The 23,264-nt window shown below is 37.6% G+C and overlaps 1 protein-coding gene across 12 annotated transcripts in view; it reads right to left on the bottom strand.

The window, feature by feature from the left end:
• Positions 1–23,264, bottom strand: part of RGS7 (regulator of G protein signaling 7) — a 533,759-nt gene that overhangs the window by 134,507 nt on the left and 375,988 nt on the right. For 8 of the 12 annotated variants that reach the window (XM_032242236.1, XM_032242238.1, XM_032242239.1 and 5 more), the window contains one exon: positions 3,933–4,039. The exons of 2 other annotated variants lie outside the window; for them this stretch is intronic. In XM_032242236.1, the coding sequence (XP_032098127.1) occupies positions 3,933–4,039 (107 nt within the window). Of the gene's footprint in view, positions 1–3,932; positions 4,040–23,264 lie in introns of those variants that run through there. 2 more of the 12 variants (XM_032242246.1, XM_032242244.1) reach the window with 2 other exon arrangements.

Here is a 23,264-nt window from a genome sequence, read left to right as displayed (position 1 = left end):
AAAATCATCATAGGAATTTTGAAGAAAGAAAAAAGATTGAACCACTAGACAAGGGAGAATAGCAAGACTTTATATGGGTCACCCTCATCACCCCAATCTCACTTGACTCCATGGGAGATGAAGCTTTGAGAATTTGATTTCTTAAAAATAAAATGGAATCCAGATTCTAGGGGAGCCCTAGGGGGACAAAGTAATTAAAACTTTGCTTTCACGTAGGGTGTTACTTTTTGATATGCTTCTTATGGAGTGCACAATTCCCTTTTGGTTGTTTCTGTATTTTGGGGAGTATGTATGTATATGTATAGGTATGTGTGCAGGCGTATCTATTTATCTAACCTTAAAATATCTATTCTAGTCAGGCCAGTCAGACATATATTTTTTCCTCAAAAGCACAGAAAATATTCTCAGCTGCATTCTTATATTTTCCTTCATTCTTCATCATTTACTTCATGAGAATTTAATGACTGTAAAATTAAAGAATGAAGCATTTTTTCCTTGAGATATCATATGGAAATGCCACTAAGCCAACATTCTTCACCAATATTGGAAGACTTTTTCTAAGAAGAAATGTTTTAGTTTGTAGTGAAAGATAATATAGGAGAATAACAAACTCTTATACTTTTTTGGAATTTAAATACATATTTTATAGTTTTCCATACATTAGGACATTTTAATGCATGAGCTTCTTGGCTTTTCACTATTGACTTCCTTAGCTAGGATGAAACTCATCTGAAACTGTTCAACTGTTATTCACTAACTGTTGGAGCATATGCTAATGTATTAAGAGTCACAAAAGAGCGCTAAAGAATCACAGCAGATCTCAATTCCAGTTAGCTAAGAGAGGATGATTAGACAATTTTGACTTTACGGTAAATTATAAGAATCACGATTAAGACATGTACTACAAATTTGAGACAAATATATAAACTGCCATGCCAATGAAATCAAGATTTCTGTTTGTCTCAGATTTATGCTTTGAAGACTCTTTAGATTTTTTTTTTTTTTTAACTGAGTCTCGCTCCGTCTCCAGGCTGGAGTGCAGTGGCGCAATCTCAGCTCACTGAAACCTCCGTCTCCTGGGTTCAAGCGGCTCTCCTGCCCCAACCTCCAGAGTACCTGGGACTATAGGCGCATACCACCATGCCCAGCCATGTTGGCCAGGATGGTCTCCATCCCTTGACCTAGTGATCCACCTGTCTCGGCCTCCCCAGGTGCTGGGATTATAGGTGTGAGCCACCTTGCCCGGCCTAGATTCATAATGATCTTTAGACTCCCAACCATTTACTGGAGGATTTGTAAACATGGCATCCCAAGTTTTCTATTTTAATTCATGATCTTAAAATATCCTTTCGAGGAGTTGAATTTCACTGCAGTATAATAAAGAACTTTTGCTGCCTGGAACCAAAATAAAAATAGAGGTGAACACCTTGAATAATACTGGGTTTTCTATTATTAGAGCTCTTCAAAATGGACTGGCTAATGCCTTGGTACACATTATAGTAGAAATTCAGTTCCTTCTGACTTTTCTGGTGTTTTAAAAAATCTTGATTTCAGAATTCTAATATTATTAGATTTACAAATGTGTTATATCTAGACACTATTTCAAATATGGATGCATCATTAAAATATGTAACGTTTAATATTTATCATTAATGTAATTTTAATGTGCATACGTATAATGTTTATTTTATATCTGCCTATCTATCTCAGCACACTGAACTTGACAACTCTGTCTATCCCTAGTAGTTATGTAAGTTCATGAGTCCTTTGTACTCATTCCCTTGCATTGTTCTAAAGCTCTTTTTAAACATTCTTTCCTTTTCTCCTGTGTGTATGGTGATCCCTTCCTTCATATGGCTATTTTTTTTTTTCCCCTGAGACAGAGTCTTGCTCTGCCTCCTAGGCTGGAGTGCAGTGGCACAATCTCTCCTCACTGCAACCTCTGCCTCCCAGGTTCAAGGTCTTCTCTTGCCTCAGCCTCCTGAGTAGCTGAGATTACAGGCACATATCACCAGGTCCAGCTAATTTTTTGTGTGTTCTTTTTTTTTTTTTTTTTTTTTAAGTAGAAATGGGGTTTAACCATGTTGGCCAGGCTGGTCTTGGACTCCTAACTTCAAGTGATCAGCCCACCTTAACCTCCCAAAGTGCTGGGATTACAGGCATAAGCCACTGTGCCCAGCCTCGTGTGGCATTTCAGACCCATGAGCATGAATAAGACATGTAAACCTTGATTGCTTTCTATTTTTTTTTCTGGGAATAGAGATTTCTTTCAAATATCAGAAAGCATTAGTCACATATAAACAATTTATTTGCTAATCACTAATAATTCCTAGTTATTAAAAATTTAACCTTGGGACCACAAGTTACTTTAACAATATGCTCTTTTAAGCTACCATTAGTTTAAGTTTAGCTGTTTAAAGAATAAAGCTCCATTAATGTAAAGATTTTGTGAGTTAAGTAATTGAACTACGTGCTTGAATACTTAGGCCAGTATCACTGTTTCAGGAGACAGCTTTATTTCCTCCTAGCTCTTAAGTGCGGAACTGTCCTATGATTATTTGCCTTGGGAGAAATGAGTCCTAAGGAAAGGGCAGTGAGGCTGTGCTATGAAGACAATAATCTTTGACATGATTTTTTAAAGCAAATGATTAAAATAATTCCTCTTTGTTCTCGGTTTTCCCAAACAACTCTTAGGCACTCCGATTACTATTCAGTCATTTACGTAGGTATAGAGCATTTAATAATACTTAGAGCAAGTGAGAAGAAGCCTCCAAAGTCTGAAAGTTGGACCACGGAGAGAACATGGTCCATGAACCATGAAGAGAACCCTCCATGTTGGAAATAGGTTAGAGTTTGACATTCAGCATTTTATGTGCCTTTATTTTGCAGGCTAGAATCTGCTAGTCAGTTATTAAAGAGCCATAATGCCTACTGAAATGTAGACTACACTTTAGGTAAATCAATGTGAACTCAAGTGTCAAATACACTTACGATGACTGAAATTAGAGTCCACCATCATTACCTGAAAGAATGATAGAATCTCTGTCATTTGCAAATGACCTAGAATGACTCTTATCAGTTTGCAAGTTATCTGAGGTATCCTGTTGCAGTTAGGTGCACACACACTATATATTACCACGTCAGTCTTCACAGACTTGTAGAAAAGCCTTGGATGCTGAAAGTTTGTATAATCAGCTGAATCCTATCTTGGAGCTTCAAGCATTCCCATTAAAAGTTACTTGGGACGCAGATGGTCTGGATCACAGGCAAGGGTCAGACTATAAGCCATGGACTTACACTTCTCCACTTCCTTTATCTTTTCTTTTCTTTTTCAGAAGGAGTCTCCCACTGTCTCCCAGGCTGGAGTGCAATGGTGTGATCTTGGCTCACTGCAACCTCCCCCTCCTGGGTTCAATTGATTCTCCTGCCTCAGCCTCCTGAGTAGCTGGGATTACAGGCACCCTCCACCACGTCCAGCTACTTTTTTGTATTTTTGGTAAAGACGGGGTTTTGCCATGTTGGCCGGGCTGGTCTCAAACTCCTGATCTTGTGATCCACACACCTTGGCCTACCAAAGTGCTGGGATTACAGGCATGAGCCACTGCACCTGGCCCCTTTCTAGTAACTTAATGCAACTTACAGAGGAAGGCTCTCCGGTCTTCCTGAATGCCATTAAGTCACTATCTGAATTTCCCTTAAGCTTTTCATATAAAATAGAATTTCCATCATCACACATCATCTTGATTAAGCATACTTCATTTTTCTGTTTATTGCTTTTTATGTCTCTAGTTGAACATTAATCAGTTTCTAACTAGCCTAAGTCAAAGTAAAATAGCTCACAGTTTTTAAAAGTTCTGTTAAAAAGAAACCTAACTAGCAAACAAAATGCAGGCTTCTAGTTGACTGTTCAAGAACATTCCTGTTAAACTTACTTGAAACCGGTAAAAGGTGCCATCATCCTTGAGTGTGAGGACGTGATCTGAGATTGGGAAGAAGTAACCATGGGCAGCCATTAACGTTCCCAAATGGAGCGCCTCCACTGTTTCACGGAAACAAACAAAGAACATATAAAAAGCCTTTTACATGTATTCATTTATAACAATGTAACGTTATGTGTGGTTCCTTTAGACACATTCTTGGCTTCACTTCAGTGTAATAAAGAACTTTGGCTGCTTGGAACCAACATAAAAATAGAAGTGAACACCTTGAATAATGTGTTTTCTATTGTTTGAGCTCTTCAAATACGGACTGGCTAATGCCTTGGTAGACATTATAGTAGAAATTCAGCTACCTCTGACTTTTCTGGTGTTTTTAAAAATCTTGGTTTCAGAATTCTAATATTATTAGATTTACACATGTGTTATATTTAGACACTATTTTATTAAATATGGATGCATCTAAAAACCTGGCTTTGTGCTTTTTCTTCTTTTTTCAGCCCTTTCACACGAGATACTAAGATGGTTCTAATTCCTGGTAGCAGCTGCCATGACCAATGTCATTCCATGACAACCAGCCCACGAGAAGATAAAGTGAAGAAATGCTACAGTGGGAAGGCTTTTCTGAATCTGGAGAATCTGTCTCCCTCATTGCGAAGACATGTGTTGGCTCTGTGTTTAGGTATTTATACTGCACTTTAAACTTTTTAAAAAAAGTTTTCACGGCTGGGCGCAATGGTTCACACCTGTAATACCAGCATTTTGGGAGGCCGAGGCGGGCAGATCACTACATCAGGAGTTCGAGACCAGCCTGGCCAACATGGTGAAACTCCATCTCTACTAAAGACAAAAAAAATTTTATCTGGGCTTAATGGCACATGCTTGTAGTCCCAGCTACTTGGAAGGCTGAGGCAGGAGAATCGCTTGAACCTGGAAGGTAGAGGTTGCAGTCAGCCAAGATCGCACCATTGCACTCCAGCCTGGGTAACAGGGAGAGACTCCATTTCAAAAAAAAAAAAAAAAAAGTTTTCACTTGCATCACCTCCTTCTCCATATCATAGCTATTTAGTACCATCAGTAATGTTTCTAGTGATATAGATCATTATTTTGTGATGCTAACAGGAAATGTTAAGGCATCAGTGATGGGCCTTGTATGCTGCACTATTGAATCTACAGACTGGTGATTGTAAAGATTGCTCTAGCTTTTACTATTCTATACAGTGTTCCAAGTATGGAGTAGAAGTGATTTACTTGACAATGGAAACACTATAGTCTGGAAGGAAAGCTGTAATACTCATACTATCGGTAGCTGCCACCAATTTCTTTCCACAAAAGGGTTAATAAAATTTGATCAGCAGTTATTACTGCATTTGTGCAGAGATGACATACAGTTTTCTAACTTAACGTCTAGAAAATATGAAACTATGCAAAATAGTTTTCTACTCCGACATAAAAATATATGTGGAGTTGTCCCCTGGTATTCTCAGAGGATTGGTTTCAGGACCCGCACAGATACCAAACTCCAAAGACGCTCAGGTTCCCCGGTCTGCCCTCCCACATCTGTGGGTTTTTGATCACGGGTGGTTAAATCCACAGATGTGGGAGTCATAAATAGAAAGGGCTCGCTGTATATAGAAAATACCAAGAAGTTTAGATTTATTTATCTGTTTATGTATCTTTATGTACAATTCATTTATAAATTTATTTCTGTTTTTTTTTTTTTATTAACAACAAGCTAGGATTCTTACAGCAGTTCCAAGACTACATGAATCAGTATCTCCAGCCATCAGTCAGGGGGGGCTTCTACACCTCAGTAAGAACTGAGTCACTAAGCAGCTACCTATGGTACAGCTAAGCATGAGAATCTCATCCTTCTCCTACCTCTCACACCTACATAACTAATAAATTTGTCGTTAAATTTTTATCTATTGTGGGGCACTATGATGCCCCTTGAAATTGTTATCTAGCATCTTGCGAACATTTGAATTGATAACTTCTACCTCTGGTCTCTCCCTGCATTGTTCTTGCTGATAAAGAACACCTGCCAACCATCCTTCACTCTTTGCCCTGGCTTTGCAAGGCTGTTATTAAGTGCTCCAGCCATCATCTCCAAACTCCCAATCAAGTCTCTCTCTGTATAGAATGTTGTTTTTCTACAAAGGAGCAATTTTTTTCATCAGTTGTGCGTGTGTGTGTGTGTGTGTGTGTGTGTGTTTCCATCATTTCCACATCCTGTCAGTTCAAAGTCAAAGTCTTTTCAAAGCCTGCACTGCTCATAGCAACATGCCTACCTATCCTTGTTAAACCTTTGGTGCCAGGGTGTCATTGTGAAAAGAACAAGAACTTTGAAGACACCCACTGTCTTCTGTTACTTTCATTCTCTGTGCCTCCTCCATCTATTAATAAAGGTCATAAACCCACCAGGCAGGATTGATGTGAGAATGACATGAGCACACTTGTAATGAAATTGGAATCGCGCTTCCATCCTAGAAGATACGCTGCATATGGTAGCTACTGTGTTTCATTATTTACACACAAAATAATTTTTACTTTTCTACAAAGCACTTTCAGAGAATCTACTTCCATACATTTGCCTTCCACTAGGTTGAGTGAATACTTTCAACACAAGACAATTACAAACGTTTGAAGTGATAGGTGATGATATGCTGATTATTTTGAATTGATAATTGCACATTCCATGTGTTGAAATATTACTCTGTACCCGACAAATATGTAACAAAAATTTTAAAAAACTAGGGTGAGTCAGGGAACCTGACAGTCCAAAATAGCCATGCTCATCATCATCATATTACGCTTGTTTTTTTCTTTTCTTGACTGTCTGTAAAATTAAAATGGTAAGCGGATCCATTAGGATTGCTGGCTCATAACAAATGAGCAGATGCTTAGAGACCCGGTTAAAGTCTGAGTCCCAAGGTACCCCTGTGGATGAGTGAAGGACATGCAATCCCAAAATACCCAAGACTAATATATTGATTGTTTCGAGTTGAAAACACTGCAGAAATTGTGGTTTCAGAAAGGGATAGCTGGCTTATCTCTTCCTATATGCAGCAAGCCATAAAGATTCCTCTGGGAGGGGTATCCTCCCTTAACAGGGCAAGAAAATAGCTCTTGCCACTGGAGACTGGGAATTGGGGGCTGCAATGAACCTGAATAAATAAGCTTAATGAGGCTAGGCGCAGTGGCTTATGCCTGTAATCTCAGCACTTTGGGAGGCCGAGGCAGATGGATCACTTGAGGCCAGGAGTTCAAGACTACCCTGGCCAATGTGGGAAGCTCCATCTCTACTAAAAAAAAAAAAAAAAAAATTAGCTGGGCATGGTGGTGGGTGCCTGTAATCCCAGCTACTTGGGAGGCTGAGGCACGAGAATCGCTTGAATTTGGGAGGTGGAAGTTGTAGTGAGTGGAGATCACACCATTGCAATCCAACCTGGGCAACAGGGCAAGACTCTGTGGCAAAAAAATACAATACAATAAAATAAAATAATTAAAATTTAAAAATAAACTTAACGAAGTAACCCTTACTTTCCACTAGTTTTATACCCCCCATATATCCCCTAGTGATTCTGCTAGAAAATTTACTGCCTGCAGCCAGATTTTCTTTATTCTGTCACTTTTTTCTTAAATTTATTATTTGTCTAACGAGTGTAGATGTGTCTTGCTTTGGGCATTTCTTCAGACTTTACTCTCTTGTGAAGATCCTCATGTACATGTAAAACTAATAAAATGTATGTGCTTTTCTCTTATTAATCTGCCTGGTGTCCATTTGATCTCCAGATCCACAGAAGAGCTTAGGGGGGTTGCAGGTGATCTCTGACTTCCTTACACCTGTCAGGGAATATTGGTGGGGCAACAAGTAACATCCTTTGCAGGACTTCAAAGTCTGTCTTCTTATAGCCATCTTGATTATTTTAGTTCCAGCAGTCTGTGGCCTGGGAAGATAGTGTTAGCACACTTTCCCAGAAAAGGAATTAAGTTACGGCACATAAGGAAATCTGCAGAGTACAGATACAAGAAGGAAAAACTGAGATGCCCAGAAAGATGGACAGTAAGAGGAGTCTCCGCGTTCTAAGCATAGGGAGTGTGACTAAAATCAAGTCAAGAAACAACAAAAAGCAATTGGATGTCAAAGTGTTGATGAAGGTTAGAAAAATATAGTGAAGGTAAATATAGAGAAGCTACAAGAGAAGAGAAAGTGAAGCATCATAAGAAGATTCTTGGCTCCTGCATCTCATTAACTAGAAACTTACAAATTATATACTTTTAGAGTGCAAAGGGTATGTTGGCAGGTGCTTCTGTAGGTAATACTACCATAATCAGACATTAATAAATGCTTACAAATGAGAACTACAGCGAATTAGCAAAATTCACCCTCCTTTTTTGAGGTACAATATCTATTTTCATTTGATTTGATGATAAGAGGATCGACCTTCTAACAATGCTTATTAAATGGTTTTAAGGTTTTTGGTCAAATAGTAATCTAGAGATACTGAGACAATAATAGATATTATGTGTTCATTACAGGATCTCCAGAAAATACAGCTCCAAAGCAAGATAAATGCTTAGATAAAAAATCAGAAAGTTGGGGTGAATTTTCTCTTTCATTTAAGATGACAAGTTCAGCATTCAACATATCCATGGCAAAAAAGCAACTGAATCAATATTTGCTGAATCAATGAACAGGGACCTTTATTAGTAAATGACACATCAAAAATATTAAAAACCTAACACTGCATAAAAAAAAAACCCCAGACTTATTATTGTGTGTTGTAAGTTGTTGAGGTGGGCTGTTGTAGCTATTTTGTTGTGAGAAAACAAAATAGTGATATCACCACAATAAATGACAGTAAGAGGTCTTAGAGTGGACTTGGGGAGTATTCTCAAGATCAACTTGTTTATTGTTAGGGACACACATGGTGACACATGTGGTCCCACTGCTCCTAAATCTTAGCGCCACCTTAATTTAATAAGAATCCGTAAAAGCACTGACAATCTTGGAACAAAGTGTTGAAAGAGTTTAATGAGTAATCTATCAAGATCACTCTCCCAATAACGGCTCGCCAGATGGCTCAGCAGCCTCATGCTTCACGGCAAAATAATCGCTAATTAATCTTCTCATACATGTGTTATCCTCTCCTCCACCCACACAGCTAAAGTTCAACAATAAACCTACTAAAAAATTCCGGTTTATTTTTTGTTTGGATATTCAAGCCATGAACAAACTGAGAAACAAAAATTAATCTCCAAACACTTCTGATTAGGTGAACAGCCTAGAACAGCTTTGTTAAGCCTGATACCATCATACAATGACTTCACCCCAAACTCTAAAGGAATGGAATTATCAACATCCTCTGATAATAAAGAGAATTATCCACAGCATAATTTGCTTTTGACCACAATGACTTCAAAAAGTTAAGAATGAAAACCATAGTATAAAAGGGGCTTGAGGAACTCCAGTGGTGCAATCGGTTAGTGCACAGTACTTATAAAAGAAGCTTGTGCCCCTCAGCACAAAGTACTCTATATTTACAATGTAATTTTAAAACTCAGTAATACTTTCCTTAGCCAGAGGCTCAACTACTTGCAGCCTCCTCTTCTTCCAAATGCAGCTCATAATTTTGAAATGATTAAAAAATGCCTTTAGGTCAAGAAAACGATAATTAAAAATTTCACTGAATCCTACATTTTATCACCATCATATGTTACTTACTCTTATTTATGTGCATATATTAAATTATTTTCTTTTCCAACACACGGCATATATATGATTAGTATGTGGGGAGAAATATTTTAAAAGAAAGTCTAAATAGAAAAAAAATGGCAGCCGATTATATAAGGGAAAATAGAGATGCTAAAATGAAGACAAAGGTAAGTTACTTAATGATCATAACAGGCATTCATCAGGACAACTCTGAGTCAGACAACGAAGATATGTCAGACTTGTTATTTTCTGTTTAAGAAGACCTGGAAGTGGTCATTTTAGAAACCCTTCAAAATATTATACTTTTTTTTAGAACTGGCATTTGGAAAGGTAAGATTAGTCATGTGGAAAAATCTCATATGCAGAACATTTTATTCTCTGACAAAACCAAATAAAAATGGACTATTACCATATTTAGAAATTTCTGAAGTGAGTTTATTTTCTCAATAGTAGGAGTTAGTGAAAGAAGTATCTGGGCTTTCATCTTTTTAAAAAAAACATCATTTTCATGTAAGAAAAATCAAGTGCCACTTTCTCAACAGCAATCATAATTCGGGATATGGAGGGGAATAATATGGTGACACAGAATAGATAAGCTAAAATAGATTCTATTTGGGAGAAACAAAAACAGATCCATAATTTATATCGACACTGAGTAATGCAATAGGAAATTAATATAAGTAAACATTATTTCCAGAAAAGGAGCAGGGAACAAGATTATGCCAAGCCCCTGCCTAGGTTCACAACCTGGGTCCCTCCTTTGCTAGCTGTGTGACTTGAGCAAGAGACTTGGATTCTCTGGGCCTTGGTGTCCTCATCTGTGAGCAGAAGTTGATAAAATACTAGTACCAAAGATTAGTGGTAAGAATCAATTGAGATAACATGTGCAATGCACTTAAAACACACTCTGCCACAGACATGCCCCTAAGATAAGAGTTATTATCAGTTGATACTTACAAAGTGTCAAATTCAGGAGCACTTAATGTAGTCTAAAAGCCAGTGGGAAACACAAGTAGCTAGTGTTGATCTGGGCTTCCCAGTTACGTTACATACTTTCATTTTAAATCTATTTTAAATGCCCCAGGTGATCAAACCAGAGTCTTTTGTGTGCTGAAGTTGAGTCTGCCCTGAAATATATCTATGTTTTTCCCTACAGCAAAGAACAATAACAAAGTCCCAAAGAAAGTATCATAGGTATAGCAACAGATATTCAAAGGCAGCATGTTCTGCACTCTAGGTTTACAGAACCATACCATGAATATCAGATGCCAATGAGAAACCTGCCTGGTTTAGAGGAGGACTGTTATGAGGACACCCTGAATCTGAGAGTAGAAGAGTAACAGAGACAGAGAGAGCACAGGGACAGCAATCAGAATGGAGATGAATTCTTAGGGAAGCATAATATTTTCCCAGGGCAAACAAAAAAATCAACATTAAAATAATAAAGCAATTGGCAGTGACAACAACAGATAGTCATAAGTCAACGATTTTTTTGCACACACAGAGTAGACCAGTCTAGTTGCCTAATGGCAGTTATGACATCTTAGACATTCTCTGTATATAGAAAATCATGCTGAAATTTAAAAAAATGATCCATGTAACACTGGTGTGAATAACTGGTTTCAGATCCACATTATACAGTCTATATGATATTAGCACGTTCATTCCCCAGATTTAGATAGGTACTTCCATCAGTCAATCCTTTAACAGGACCCTTAGACTATATACATGGGTTAGGCGCATACAACAGTATTCAGATGAGATAAAAATCATGCTTACTTCATCTAAGCACAGTGTGAGGAAACCATACCAACTGCAGGAGCCAGGGCAATAATAAATGACAGTGAAAACAACATTCCATCTGAAATTCAGTGTACATTTTGCAAAATTTCTGTTAGTTAATCTGGCTGAATGAGCTAGAAGAAAGCAGGGCACTGAATTAACTATTTAATAGGCAGAGGAGTTTCTGCAGCATGTGTTGCTTCAAATCAGAGAGAGCACACACTGCCAAACAAGCACCTGTGGGTACCATGAGTGAAAGGCTCCACTGCACGTCACGGGACTTAAATTCTAATCCTAGTGTCTGTAACTACATGTCACGAGTAAGTCACTTCCTTTCATAGAGTTGGCATCTATAAATGCAGGAGGGGATCCCTAAAGACTTTAACGCTGAGTCCATGACAAGGTGTGCAGTCAAAACACCTGCTAGGCTGGGCATGGTGGCTCGTGCTTGTAATCACAGCTCTTTGGGAGGCTGAGGCGGGCAGATCACCTGAGGTTGGGATTTCCAGACCAGCCTGACCCAACATGGAGAAACGTTGTCTCTACTAAAAATACAAAAAATTAGCTTGGCATGGTGGTGCATGCCTATAATCCCAGCTACTCGGGAGGTCAAGGTAGGAGAATCTCTTGAACCTGGGAGGAGGCGGTTGCGGTGAGCTGAGATCGCGCCATTGCACTCCAGCCTGGGCAACAAGAGCCAAACTCCGTCTCAATAAATAAATAAATAAATAAATAAATAAATAAATAAATAACTTGTGACAGAGCAGCCTCCGTCCTTATTTTGCCTTTTTGTGTCAAAGCGAAATTGATTTTTCTTTATTTTTCAGACATTCTTGCCATTGCCCATGTCCCAATATTCTAGCACAGAAGAAAAACATAGCCCAATATGAAATATAAGGGCAGATTTTAATTTCAGCTGCTTATAACTCAATCCTGACAATGCTCAAGGGTTGCTATAGTATAGAGTTTTGTGTACACAGAGCAAAAGAATGTTCATTCCAAATAGGAGCTGGTTTTATGCATGTGTTCTATTTATACATTTTCAAAAACTGGTTGTAAAAATATACACATGCTTTGGGATCAGCCAGTGGCACATCCCACATGCCAAAATGCCCTGAATGTATTTTGTCTGAAAATCAAACGCCATTCTGAGGAATAAGCAAAATTTTTTCTCATAATACCTGTTAATGGTATCTCTTTTAAAAATCACTATTCCTTAATATTTGAACCATGATGAATGGTAAGTCTAATTTCAAAGCCACAGCCTTGGTTACAGAAACAGTTACAGTGTTTATGAAATCTCCAAACAAAACCAGATGGAATGTACTTTTATCTATATTTTGCAGAAACAAATGCTTGAATTGAGCAAAGCATACAGGATGTCAGGACTGATGTTTGCAACTTCCGAATAATCTTAACAGCACAGTCTCATTTAAAAAAATCCTAGTTTATTTAAGCACAGGTATCTAACAACTTTTATTTTTTAAATCTGTGTGTATATGTTGTATACATATGTGTATATGTTGTATGTGTTTTAGTAAAGAAAATAATATGAAAATAAGTAACTTCTAGGAATATCTAGATTTTAATACACAAGCATTCCATTGACGTAATGGATAGAGACTATCTTTCTCAAAATTAAACTGGAAACTAGATATGGGTAAATTTGTTAAATAAGTTCTCTACAACATTTTTCTGTTCGCTGTTTTAAAATTACTATAATCTTGCATCAACAATTTGATTTTAAATACTGCAATTAAAATAACTACTGCATAACAATCACAGTAAGGCAGGTTCAGAATCCATAATGAGTAAATTCAGATGAGCTATTAAAAGTATTAACAACTTCCCCAATATCCCCCTCTTTTTTTCACCATTTTGCTTGCCAATTTCACTATTTTGTGTAATGAGCCAGAATTTAAATATCAGATTTTTTAAAGAATTAAAATCAGGCTGGGCGTGGTGGCTCACACCTGTATTATCAGCATTTCGGGAGGGAAAATTGAGAGGACTGCTTGAAACTAGCAGTTTGAGACCAGCCTGGACAGAATAGTGAGGACCCATCTCTACAAAAAGTTTCTTAAAAATTAGCAGGGCAGCTGGGCACGGTGGCTCACCTCTGCAGAATCCCATCACTTTAGGAGGCCGAGATGGGTGGAGGCCGAGGTGGGCGGATCACGAGGTCAGGAGATTCAGACCATCTTGACTAACACAGTGAAACCCTGTCTCTACTAAACATACAAAAAATTAGCCAGGCGTGGTGGTGCGGGCCTATAATCCCAGCTACTCAGGAGGCTGAGGCAGGAGAATCCCTTGAACCCAGGAGGTGAAGATTGCAGTGAGCCGAGATCATGCCACTGTACTCCAGCCTGGGTGACAGAGAGGGAGACTCCGTGTCAAAAAAAAAAAAAAAAAAAAAATTTAGCACGGCATGGTGGTGCATGTCTGTGGTCCCAGGTACTTGGGAGACTGAGGTGGGAGAATTGCCTTAAGCCCAGGAGTTTGAGGCTGCAGTTAGCCATGATCATGCCACTGCACTGAGTGACACGAGTAAGACCTCCTCTTTAAAAAACAAAATTAAAAAAGAATTAAAATCAATTAGCCCCCAAGAAAATATAGTTTCATAGGATTATTTTAATTAAGTATGTAGTGAGACAGATCTATTTCCAGAATTCAAATAAATTCTAGGGGAGCGGGGGAAGGGGCAGTCTGATCAATGGGTACATAATTCCTCTTAGGCAGGAAAAATAAGTTTTGGTGCTCTATTTCACAGTAGGGTGACTACAGCAAATAACCATGTAGTGTGTATTTCAGGATCGCTAGAAGAGGAGATTCTGAATGTTGTTGCCACAAAGACATGATAAATGTTTAAAGTGGTGAATATATGAAAGCCACTGAATAGATGAAAGCCACTGAATTGGTGGCTGTCATCTCAAACTCACTCTTCTTGCAGTCCTTCTCACCTCAGTTAATGCCAGTGACTTTCATTCCATCCCTCGGACCAAAAGCTTGGATCGTCTTTGATGTCTTTCTCCCATTCACTGCATCTAGTCCAGAAGCATACACTGATGGTTCTGTTTTGCTGAATACACTTAGAATCTGCCCACTGATCAGCCACTCACTTCCACCACCTCCGACACCCCAGTCCAAACTCGTGTCATCCTGTGTCTGACTCACCACAACATTCAAACTAGTGGCATTCACACTTTGCCCTTTGCTATGATGATTATCTTAAAACACGCATCAAATCATGTTGCTCTTATGAAGGCCCTCAACCATTTCCCCTATTTCTCAGGATAGAGATCAAGTTCTCTGTCATAGGCTTACAAGATCCTATATGATCTGGCACCCCAGTTAGTTCTCCGTCTTCCTTTCCTATTTCCTTCCTCATCTTTATACATCCTACTCTAGTTCACAGACCTCCCTGTTGTTCCTCAAACATACCAAGGAAGTGCAGGCCTTGAGGCTTTGCTGTTCTCTCTGCCTGGAATGCTCAGAGCCCTCCTCCAGAGAGCAGAACACACCACTTCCTTCCTTCAGCTGGATTCTAGCCAAAGCCACTGCATCAGAGACACCAACCCTGACTACACTGTATAAAACAGAATGTACACTCTGCATATCTTTCATTTGCCTTTAATAAAAGCCATTTTTATTTAGTACTCATCACCACTTACCATATAACATAGCTACCTATTTTTTATTTATTATTAATCTTGTCCAGAGAATATTTTAAGCTCTAGGTTAAGTATGGACATTTTTGTTTGTTCACTTGCTTGGTCTGCTCTCTGATCATGACTTAATTTCCGAGGTATTGCAACAAGCTAAAAAACATGAGAGCAGAAATGGATAAAAGGATCTTACATTATTTCATAGCACAAATTCTCAGAAACAAACTAAGGGAGCCAAAAGATGCACATATTTTTAAGTGTTGCTATTTTATCTATTTATTTACATGGAGTCTGTGTCGCCAGGCTGGAGTACAGCGGCACCATCTCGGCTCACTGCAACCTCCGCCTCCCATATTCAAGCGATTCTCTGGTCCCAGGCTTCTGAGTAGCTGGAATTACAGGCGTCTGCCACCATGCCTGGCTAATTTTTGTATTTTTAGTAGAGACCGGGTTTTACCATGTTGGCCAGGCTGGTGTCAAACTCCTGACCTCAGGTAATCCGCTCACCTCGGCCTCCCAAAGTGCTGGGATTACAGGTGTGAGTCACTGTGCCAGGCCTATGTATGTCTATGTTATTTAAATGTAATATTGTTCCATTTCCAGATGGTATTATTATCAATAATACATATACATGTAACATATGTTATATATAAAATTTAAACTGTTACCAAAAGGGTATAAACGTGTTGGTATCCCTGTAAAGTAGTTAACCACCTGGAATTATTATTTATTTCCTCATTCTTCATTTGCTGGGAAGAAATGGCATTTTGCTTTAATTTAACTTAACTGGAGTCACATTGAATTTTAGCTAAAATGCACAGTCTTCTAATACATAGCATAAGAGAAAGAAAAGACATTTAAAGTTGGCAGGGAAGGTTTCACAAAAGGTAGGTTAGACTAGGAATAGAAAGATTTTAGACTGGTGGTCAAGAGGATGGTCCTTCAATTGCCCTCCAATTCTGCAAAAAATGCTCTTTTTTTCTTATTTTCTCACCTCTCACTTTTGATTTGTTTCCTATGCTTATCTTATGTAATTAATTAATAGAAATATTCCCTTTTTATTTTTCCAAATTCTTTGTTCCATTATTTACTCATATCAGGTTTTATTAATTTATCCTATTAAACCTGATTTCTTCATCCATTCATCCATCATCCATCCACCCTCTGTTATCCATCTAGCACATAATTATTCACTGTCTGCTTGCTTTTAGGTGCTTAACTGTATGTCACAGATGTAAAAGACAATCTCTCTCCCTCTACCCTCAAGAGACTCACAATGCCGTGAAGTATCCTGTGCTTTAAAAAGCCAACAATGGTCTGGGTGCGGTGGCTCACTGTCTGTCCCAGCACTTTGGGAGGCTGAGGTGGGCAGATCACTTGAGGTCAGGAGTTCGAGACCAGCCTGGCCAACATGGTGAAACCTCATCTCTACTAAAAACACAAATATTAGCCAGGTATGGTGGCGCACCCCTGTAGTCCCAGCTAAGTCAGGAGAATCACTTGAACCCAGGAGATGGAGGTTGTAGTGAACCGAGACCCCACCATTGCATTCCAGCTTGGGCAACATGAGCAAAACTCCATCTCAAAAAAAAAAAAAAAAAAAGGCAATGATGACTTCTGGTTTTAACTGAGACATCCATCCTTTCAACAAAAGAAAACTGAACAAACTGAAAATCAACTATTTTTCCTGGACCATTCAGAGAAGTGAAATTGTAGGTAAAACCTCCATTCCAAAATCTGCACAGACAGGCTCATCCTAAGACATCACCAAGATCTGCTTACTTGGAGCAGAAGCTTTTGGGTCCATAAACTGATAGAAACATGAAAATGGCTCTTTTGACAAAGAACTTGAAGCTGAGTGTGAACTAGCTTGACAATGAGGAACTCGAGGGGCTCATAGTGTTGGTGGGGAATGGGGCACTGCCTTCATGAGCTACACTTCCACAAATCCCACCAGATTCTCATGGTGAAGATCCAAGAAAGATCCCTCGTGGCTTTGGCAGAGGAGCCAGAGGAATGAGGAAAAGCACTCATTGCGAAAAACGCCCGGAGCTCTCTCTATAACAAAGACCTATACCCCAAAGGTAAAGACATTGTCAGACGTTATTCTCACTAGGGAAAGAGCATTTCTCTAACCACAGTCTGCTCTAGACTTTGTCTCTCACCTAAGGGAGGGGAAAAAGCAAACAACATTAACAGTGGTAGAGTTTCTCCAAAATAGTTTGGGACAGCTGCAGCTGGGAAAGGAAGATGGTGGTGGAGACGGCGGATCTATACCAACACTTGCAAAGGTCATAGCTCCAAGAGACAGGCTCTCTGAAACACTGAGATTTCATTGAAATATTATATAATTCTCTCATTCCCTAACAACTATCCACCATGCCCATAGGCTATAGTACAATAGCAGATTACAGCTAACACAAACATTCTCTGAGATGAAGTACTTGAAGGAGCTCAAAGTCACAGAGGAATAAAAAGAAAAGGGCTAGAGGAATTTGAAGCTTCTGTCGTTTATAGCCACAGCAAACATTAAACATGGTCCAAGTACTAAATGCGGTCCAAGTACTAAACCACAAATTAACACACTAAAGGCCTGAGTTCCCATTACCTAATACAAGATGTTCAGCTTTCTTTCTTCTCTCTGTCTCTCTTTTTTTTTTTTTCTCTCAGATAGGGGTTTTACTCTGTTGTCCAGCTGGAGTGTGGTAGTGTGATCATATCCCACTGCAGCCTCCAAGTCCCAGGCTCAAGCAGTCCTCCCAACTCAGCCTTCTGAGTAGCTGAGACTACAGACATGTGCAACAATACCTGACTAATTTTTTTGTGTTTGTAGAGATGGGGTCTCACCACATTGCCCAGCATGGTCTTGAACTCCTGGCTTAAGCTGTCTGCCTGCCTTGGCCTACCAAAGTGCTGGGATTACAGGCATGAGCCACCATACCCAGCCATGTTCAGCTTTCAATATGAAATTACAAGGCAGGCAAAAAAGTAAGAAAAACACAGTGTGAAGAGGCAAAACAATCATGAGAACCAAATTCGGATATGACACGGAAATTGGAATTATCAAACAGGAAGTTTAAAATAATTGTAATTAATATGTTAAGGACTCTAATAGAAAAAGTGCAAAACATGCAAGAGTAGATAAATAATGTGAGCAAAAGATTCTAAGAAAGAGATTCTAACCAAGAATCAAAATGAAATGTTAGAAATAATACTATGAAAGAAAGAATACCTTGCTGGGCTCATTAGCAAGCCACACAAGTCTAAGGAAAGAATCAGTGAGCAGTGAGCTTGAAGATTAATCAATAGAAACCTCAGAAACTGAAATTCAGAGAAAAAAAATAACAAGGGGAAACAAAAAGAACAACAACAAAAGCATCCAGGAACTGCGGGGCGACATCCAAGGTGCAGCGAAACATAACTGGAATACCAGGGGGAGAGAAAAAGCAGTGCAGCAGAAGGAATACTGAAATAATAATGGCTGAAGACTTTCCAAAATTAATGAAAATGCCACGCCACACTCAGAGAACAAGAAAAGTAAATAACAAAAAAATCTAAATCTACACGGATTTTATTCTAACCGCAGAAAATCAAAGAAAATAATCTTGAATAAAGCCAGAAAAATATCTTTACCTATAGAGAAACAAAAATAGGAATGACACGGCATTTCTCATCAGAAACTATGCAGGCAAAAGAGGGAATGCAGTGAAATATTTACGTAAATTGATGAAGGAAGGAAACTCACCAACCTAGAATTTTATATCGAGTGAAATTACCCTTCAAAAGTAGAGGAGAAATAAACATTTTCTCAGACAAACAAAAACTGAAAGAATACATTACCAGTGGGCCTGCCTTGCAAGAAATGTTAAAAAGAAGTTCTTCAGGGAGAGAAAAAACATAGAGGTCAGAAATCTGTATATATATATATATAAAGAAAGAACACCAGGGGAAAAAATAAAGGTAAAACAAAATCTTTTCTTATTCTTAGTTTAACTAAAATATAACTATTTGTTTAAAGTAATAACAGTAACAGAGCATTAGGTGATGATGAAGTATGAATAAGTGAAATGAACAACAGCAGTGTTGTAAGGAAATAAAGGAATGAATTGGGAATATTTTGTTGTAAGGTACCTTCATGGCATACGAACCAGTATAGCGTAATTTGAACATGGAGTTAGATTAGCCAAAATGTATATTGTAAATTCTAGAACAACCACTAAAAACTTTAAAAAACAAGTATAATTGATATGCTGAGAGGAGATAAAGTGAAATTATTTAAACTGCTCAAAGCCAGAGAAGGCTGAAAAAGAAGAGGGAGAAAAGACACAAACGAACAAACGCAATGGGCAAAATGCATGTTTTGTCCAAATACACTGAAATACAATGAACAAAATACATACAAATATGTAATAAGAATCCACATATATCAATAGTCACCTTAAATACAATGGACTAAATACACCAATTAAAAAGCAGAGATCATCCAAGTGAATTAAAAAGAAAAAAACCTGACTATACATGTATATAATAAACTAAATATAGAGACTGATATATGTTAAAAGAGGGGGAAGAGAGGGAAAAAGATAGACCATGCTCACATTACTCTAAATCTTTTGAAATAATAGCTAATACAGAAGCAATATGAAGTTAAGACAAGGCAGACTTCATAACAAGCAAGGTTATCAGGGATAGTGGAAAACATTATGTAAAAAGATCAATTCTTTAACGATAAATTAATTATGAAGAACAGTTTTCTTTGCAATCCTAAATGTGTAAGCACTTAACAACAGAATGTTAAGATACATAAGGCAAAACTATATAGGAGTGAATAGAAAAATAAACCCATTATTACAGTTACAAACTTCAAGACCACTGTTGTATTAATTGTCAGACAAAATAAGCAGACGAAAATCAAGAATTCAGAATATAGTTGACCTGGAAAGTGCTATCCATCACTCAATATAAAGTGACATTTATATAATGCTCTAACGAACAACAGCAGAGTAACATTATTCTAGAGCATACGTGAACTATTCATCAAGATCAAACACATCCTGTGTCATAAATTAGATCTTAACAAATCTAAAAGAACAGAAATCATCCAAAGAATATTCTCAGATACAAAGGAATTAACCTAGAAATCCATAAAAGAAAGATAGCTGGAAAGTCTCCAACCATTTGGAAATTAAACAACATAATCCTTAGTAACCCACAGGTCAAAGAAAATGTCTAAAGAGAAACTGTAAATTATTTTTAACTAAATTAATATGTAAATGCAGTTGATCAAAATAGGTGGGCTGCAGCAATGGCAGTGGTTAAAGAGACTCTACAGCATTATTAAGCATCAATGCATTTATTAGAAAAGAGAAAGATACAAAATTAACAACCTAAGATTACACCTTAGCAACATGAGAACCTAAAGAAGGAAGAACAATTTAAACATAGACTAATTAGAACAAAAGAAATAATAAAATTACATCAGAAATCAATAAAATGGAGAATAGGAAAACAACAGAGAAAAATGAACAAAATTAAATGCCAGTTCTTGTAAAAGGTCAACAAAATTGACAAAGTTCTGGCCAGGCAAACTATGTGAAAAAGAAAGAAGACTCAAATTGCCAATATCAGAAATTAGAGAGTGGTCATTAAGGATCCACATAATTGAAAGATAATAAAGGAGCACTATCAGCAATACTATGCCCACAAATTTGATAACGTAGATAAAAATTGGACAAATTACTTCAAAGATACAAACCACCAAAACTTACATAGGATAAAAGGGTCACCTGAATGGCTCTATTTCTAGTAAATTATTGATAGAATCAATAATTAATAACCTCCCTCTCAAAAAAGCAATGGACACAGATAATTTTACTGGTGAATTTTATCAAACATTTAGGGAAGAGATGATATCACTTCTGCACAATGTCTTCCAGAAAATTGAAGCAGAGATATCCCTTCCTAGCTTATTCTAAAGCCAGCATTAACTTAATACAAAAACCAGATAAATACATTACAAGAAAGAAAAATGACAGACCATTTTCTCTTATTGACATAGAAACAAAAGTTCTTAACATATTATCAAATGGAATTTAACAGTCAATAAAAAGAATTATACACCACAACCAAATGGACTTATTCCACATATGCAAGCATGATACAGCATTTGAAAATCAATTAATGTAATTCACCACAGGACAAGCTAAAGATAAAAACTTATATGATCATATCTATTTGTGCCAAAAAAATCATTAGACAAAATCCAAAACTCATTCATGTAAAAGACAAAAGAAAACTCTTAGCAATCTAGGGTCAGAGGAGAACTTTCTCAACTTGATGAAAACGTCTACAAAAACACTACAGTAACATCAGTACTAATGGTAGGAACTGGACACTTTCTCCCTAACATCAGAAATAAGGCAAGAGTGTCCTCTTTCACACTTCATTTCAGCACTGTACTAGATGCTCTAGCTAGTTCAATAAGGCAAAGAAAAAATGTTATATAGATTGGAAAAGAAAAAATAGTTTAAATTGTCTTTGTTTGTAGATGATACAATTGTCTATGGAGAAAATCCCAAAGAATCTACAAAAATATGCCTGAAATTTAAAAGGTAGAATATCGGGGCCAGGCACAGTGGCTCACACCTGTAATTTGGGAGGTGTGAGCTTCCAGCAATTTGGGAGGCTGAGGCGAGTGGATCACCTGAGGTCAGGAGTTTGAGACCAGCCTGGCCAACACGGAGAAACCCCATCTCTACTGAAAATACAAAATTAGCTGGGCGCCATGGCACATGCCTGAAATCCCAGCTACTGGGGAGGCTGAGGCAGGAGAATCTTGCTTGAATCTGGGAGGTTTCAAGGCTGTGGTGAGCTGAGATGGTGCCATTGCACTCCAGTCTGGGTGACTAGAGCAAAAATCCATCTCAAAAAAGAAAAAAAAAAAAGATAGAATATCAAGTTTATAGGATACAAGTTCAATAAATAAAAGTTAATTGCTCTGTTATTTACCAAAAATCAACAATTGGAACTTGAGTTTAACAATACCATTCACAATAGCAGCAATTTGAAATAGTGATAAATCTAACAAAATATATACACAATCTGTGTGGGGAAAACTACATAACACTGATTAAAGAAATAAAAGATTTAAAAACGGAGTCCATGTTTATGGACTGGAACACTCAACGTTTTAAAGATGCCAATTCATCACAACTGAACTATAGATTCAATGTTATATCAATCAAAATCACAGAAAGGTATTTTATAGATACTGAAAAAATGATTGTGGAGTGCAAATAAAAGGAAAACGATTGAGAATAGCCAACATAATAACGAAGGATAAAAACAAAGTTGGAATATCCACACTGATTTCAAAACTTAGTTTAAGGCTGTAGTAATCAAGACAGTGAGTACTGGCAAAAGAACGGATAAATATGTAAGTGCAACAGAATAGAGTCCAGATATAGACCCACAGAGTCAACTGATCTTAGACAAAGGAGCAGAAACAATTCAATAGAGAAAGGATAGTGTTTCTCATCATTTGTTGTTTTAATACAATATAACCAATTGTTATGTAAAAAAGAAAACCTGATCCTATACACAGGCCTTATAGTTTCCACAATAATTGAGTCCAACTGATTATAGACCTAAATGCAAAATGCAAAACCAGAAACCTACTAGAAGAAAACACATAGGAGGGAATCTGCATGACCTTGTAGCCCATGATGAGTTGTTAGGTACTGCACCAAAATCACTAGTGTGACATGACCCTATACACCATGATGAGTTTTCAGCTATAACACTAAAATTTAGAATTCACAGTTTTCCAAAATTAGTCTTTTATAGCCCACATATACATGTGTATTTCATTCTTACCAGAAGAGTGGAAACACTTACACAAAGCTAACGCAATTGTCTTCATTTCACTTGATGCACACACTCTCTACCTGTGGCTCCCTGATGCGTAAGCAAGGACTGGCAACAAAAGCATCGATGGGTTGCCCTATCTGCCTTTCCTGTGGAAGAGAGGCAGAAGCCAACTGAAAGAGTTCCCAAGGCCAAAGGTAAAACCGGTTCAGGAAAAAAAAATGAATTAAGTAATTTTATACTTTGAGATTATATCCCAAAGTACCAAAAAAAAAAAAAAAAAAAAAAAAAAAA

Source organism: Sapajus apella, unplaced genomic scaffold (assembly GCF_009761245.1).
Source record: "Sapajus apella isolate SASKATOON/1434 unplaced genomic scaffold, GSC_monkey_1.0 scaffold49, whole genome shotgun sequence".
Classification (NCBI taxonomy): domain Eukaryota; kingdom Metazoa; phylum Chordata; class Mammalia; order Primates; family Cebidae; genus Sapajus; species Sapajus apella.
The sequence above is the reverse complement of the archived record's forward strand: the minus strand, read 5'-3'. Positions and strand labels throughout refer to the sequence as shown.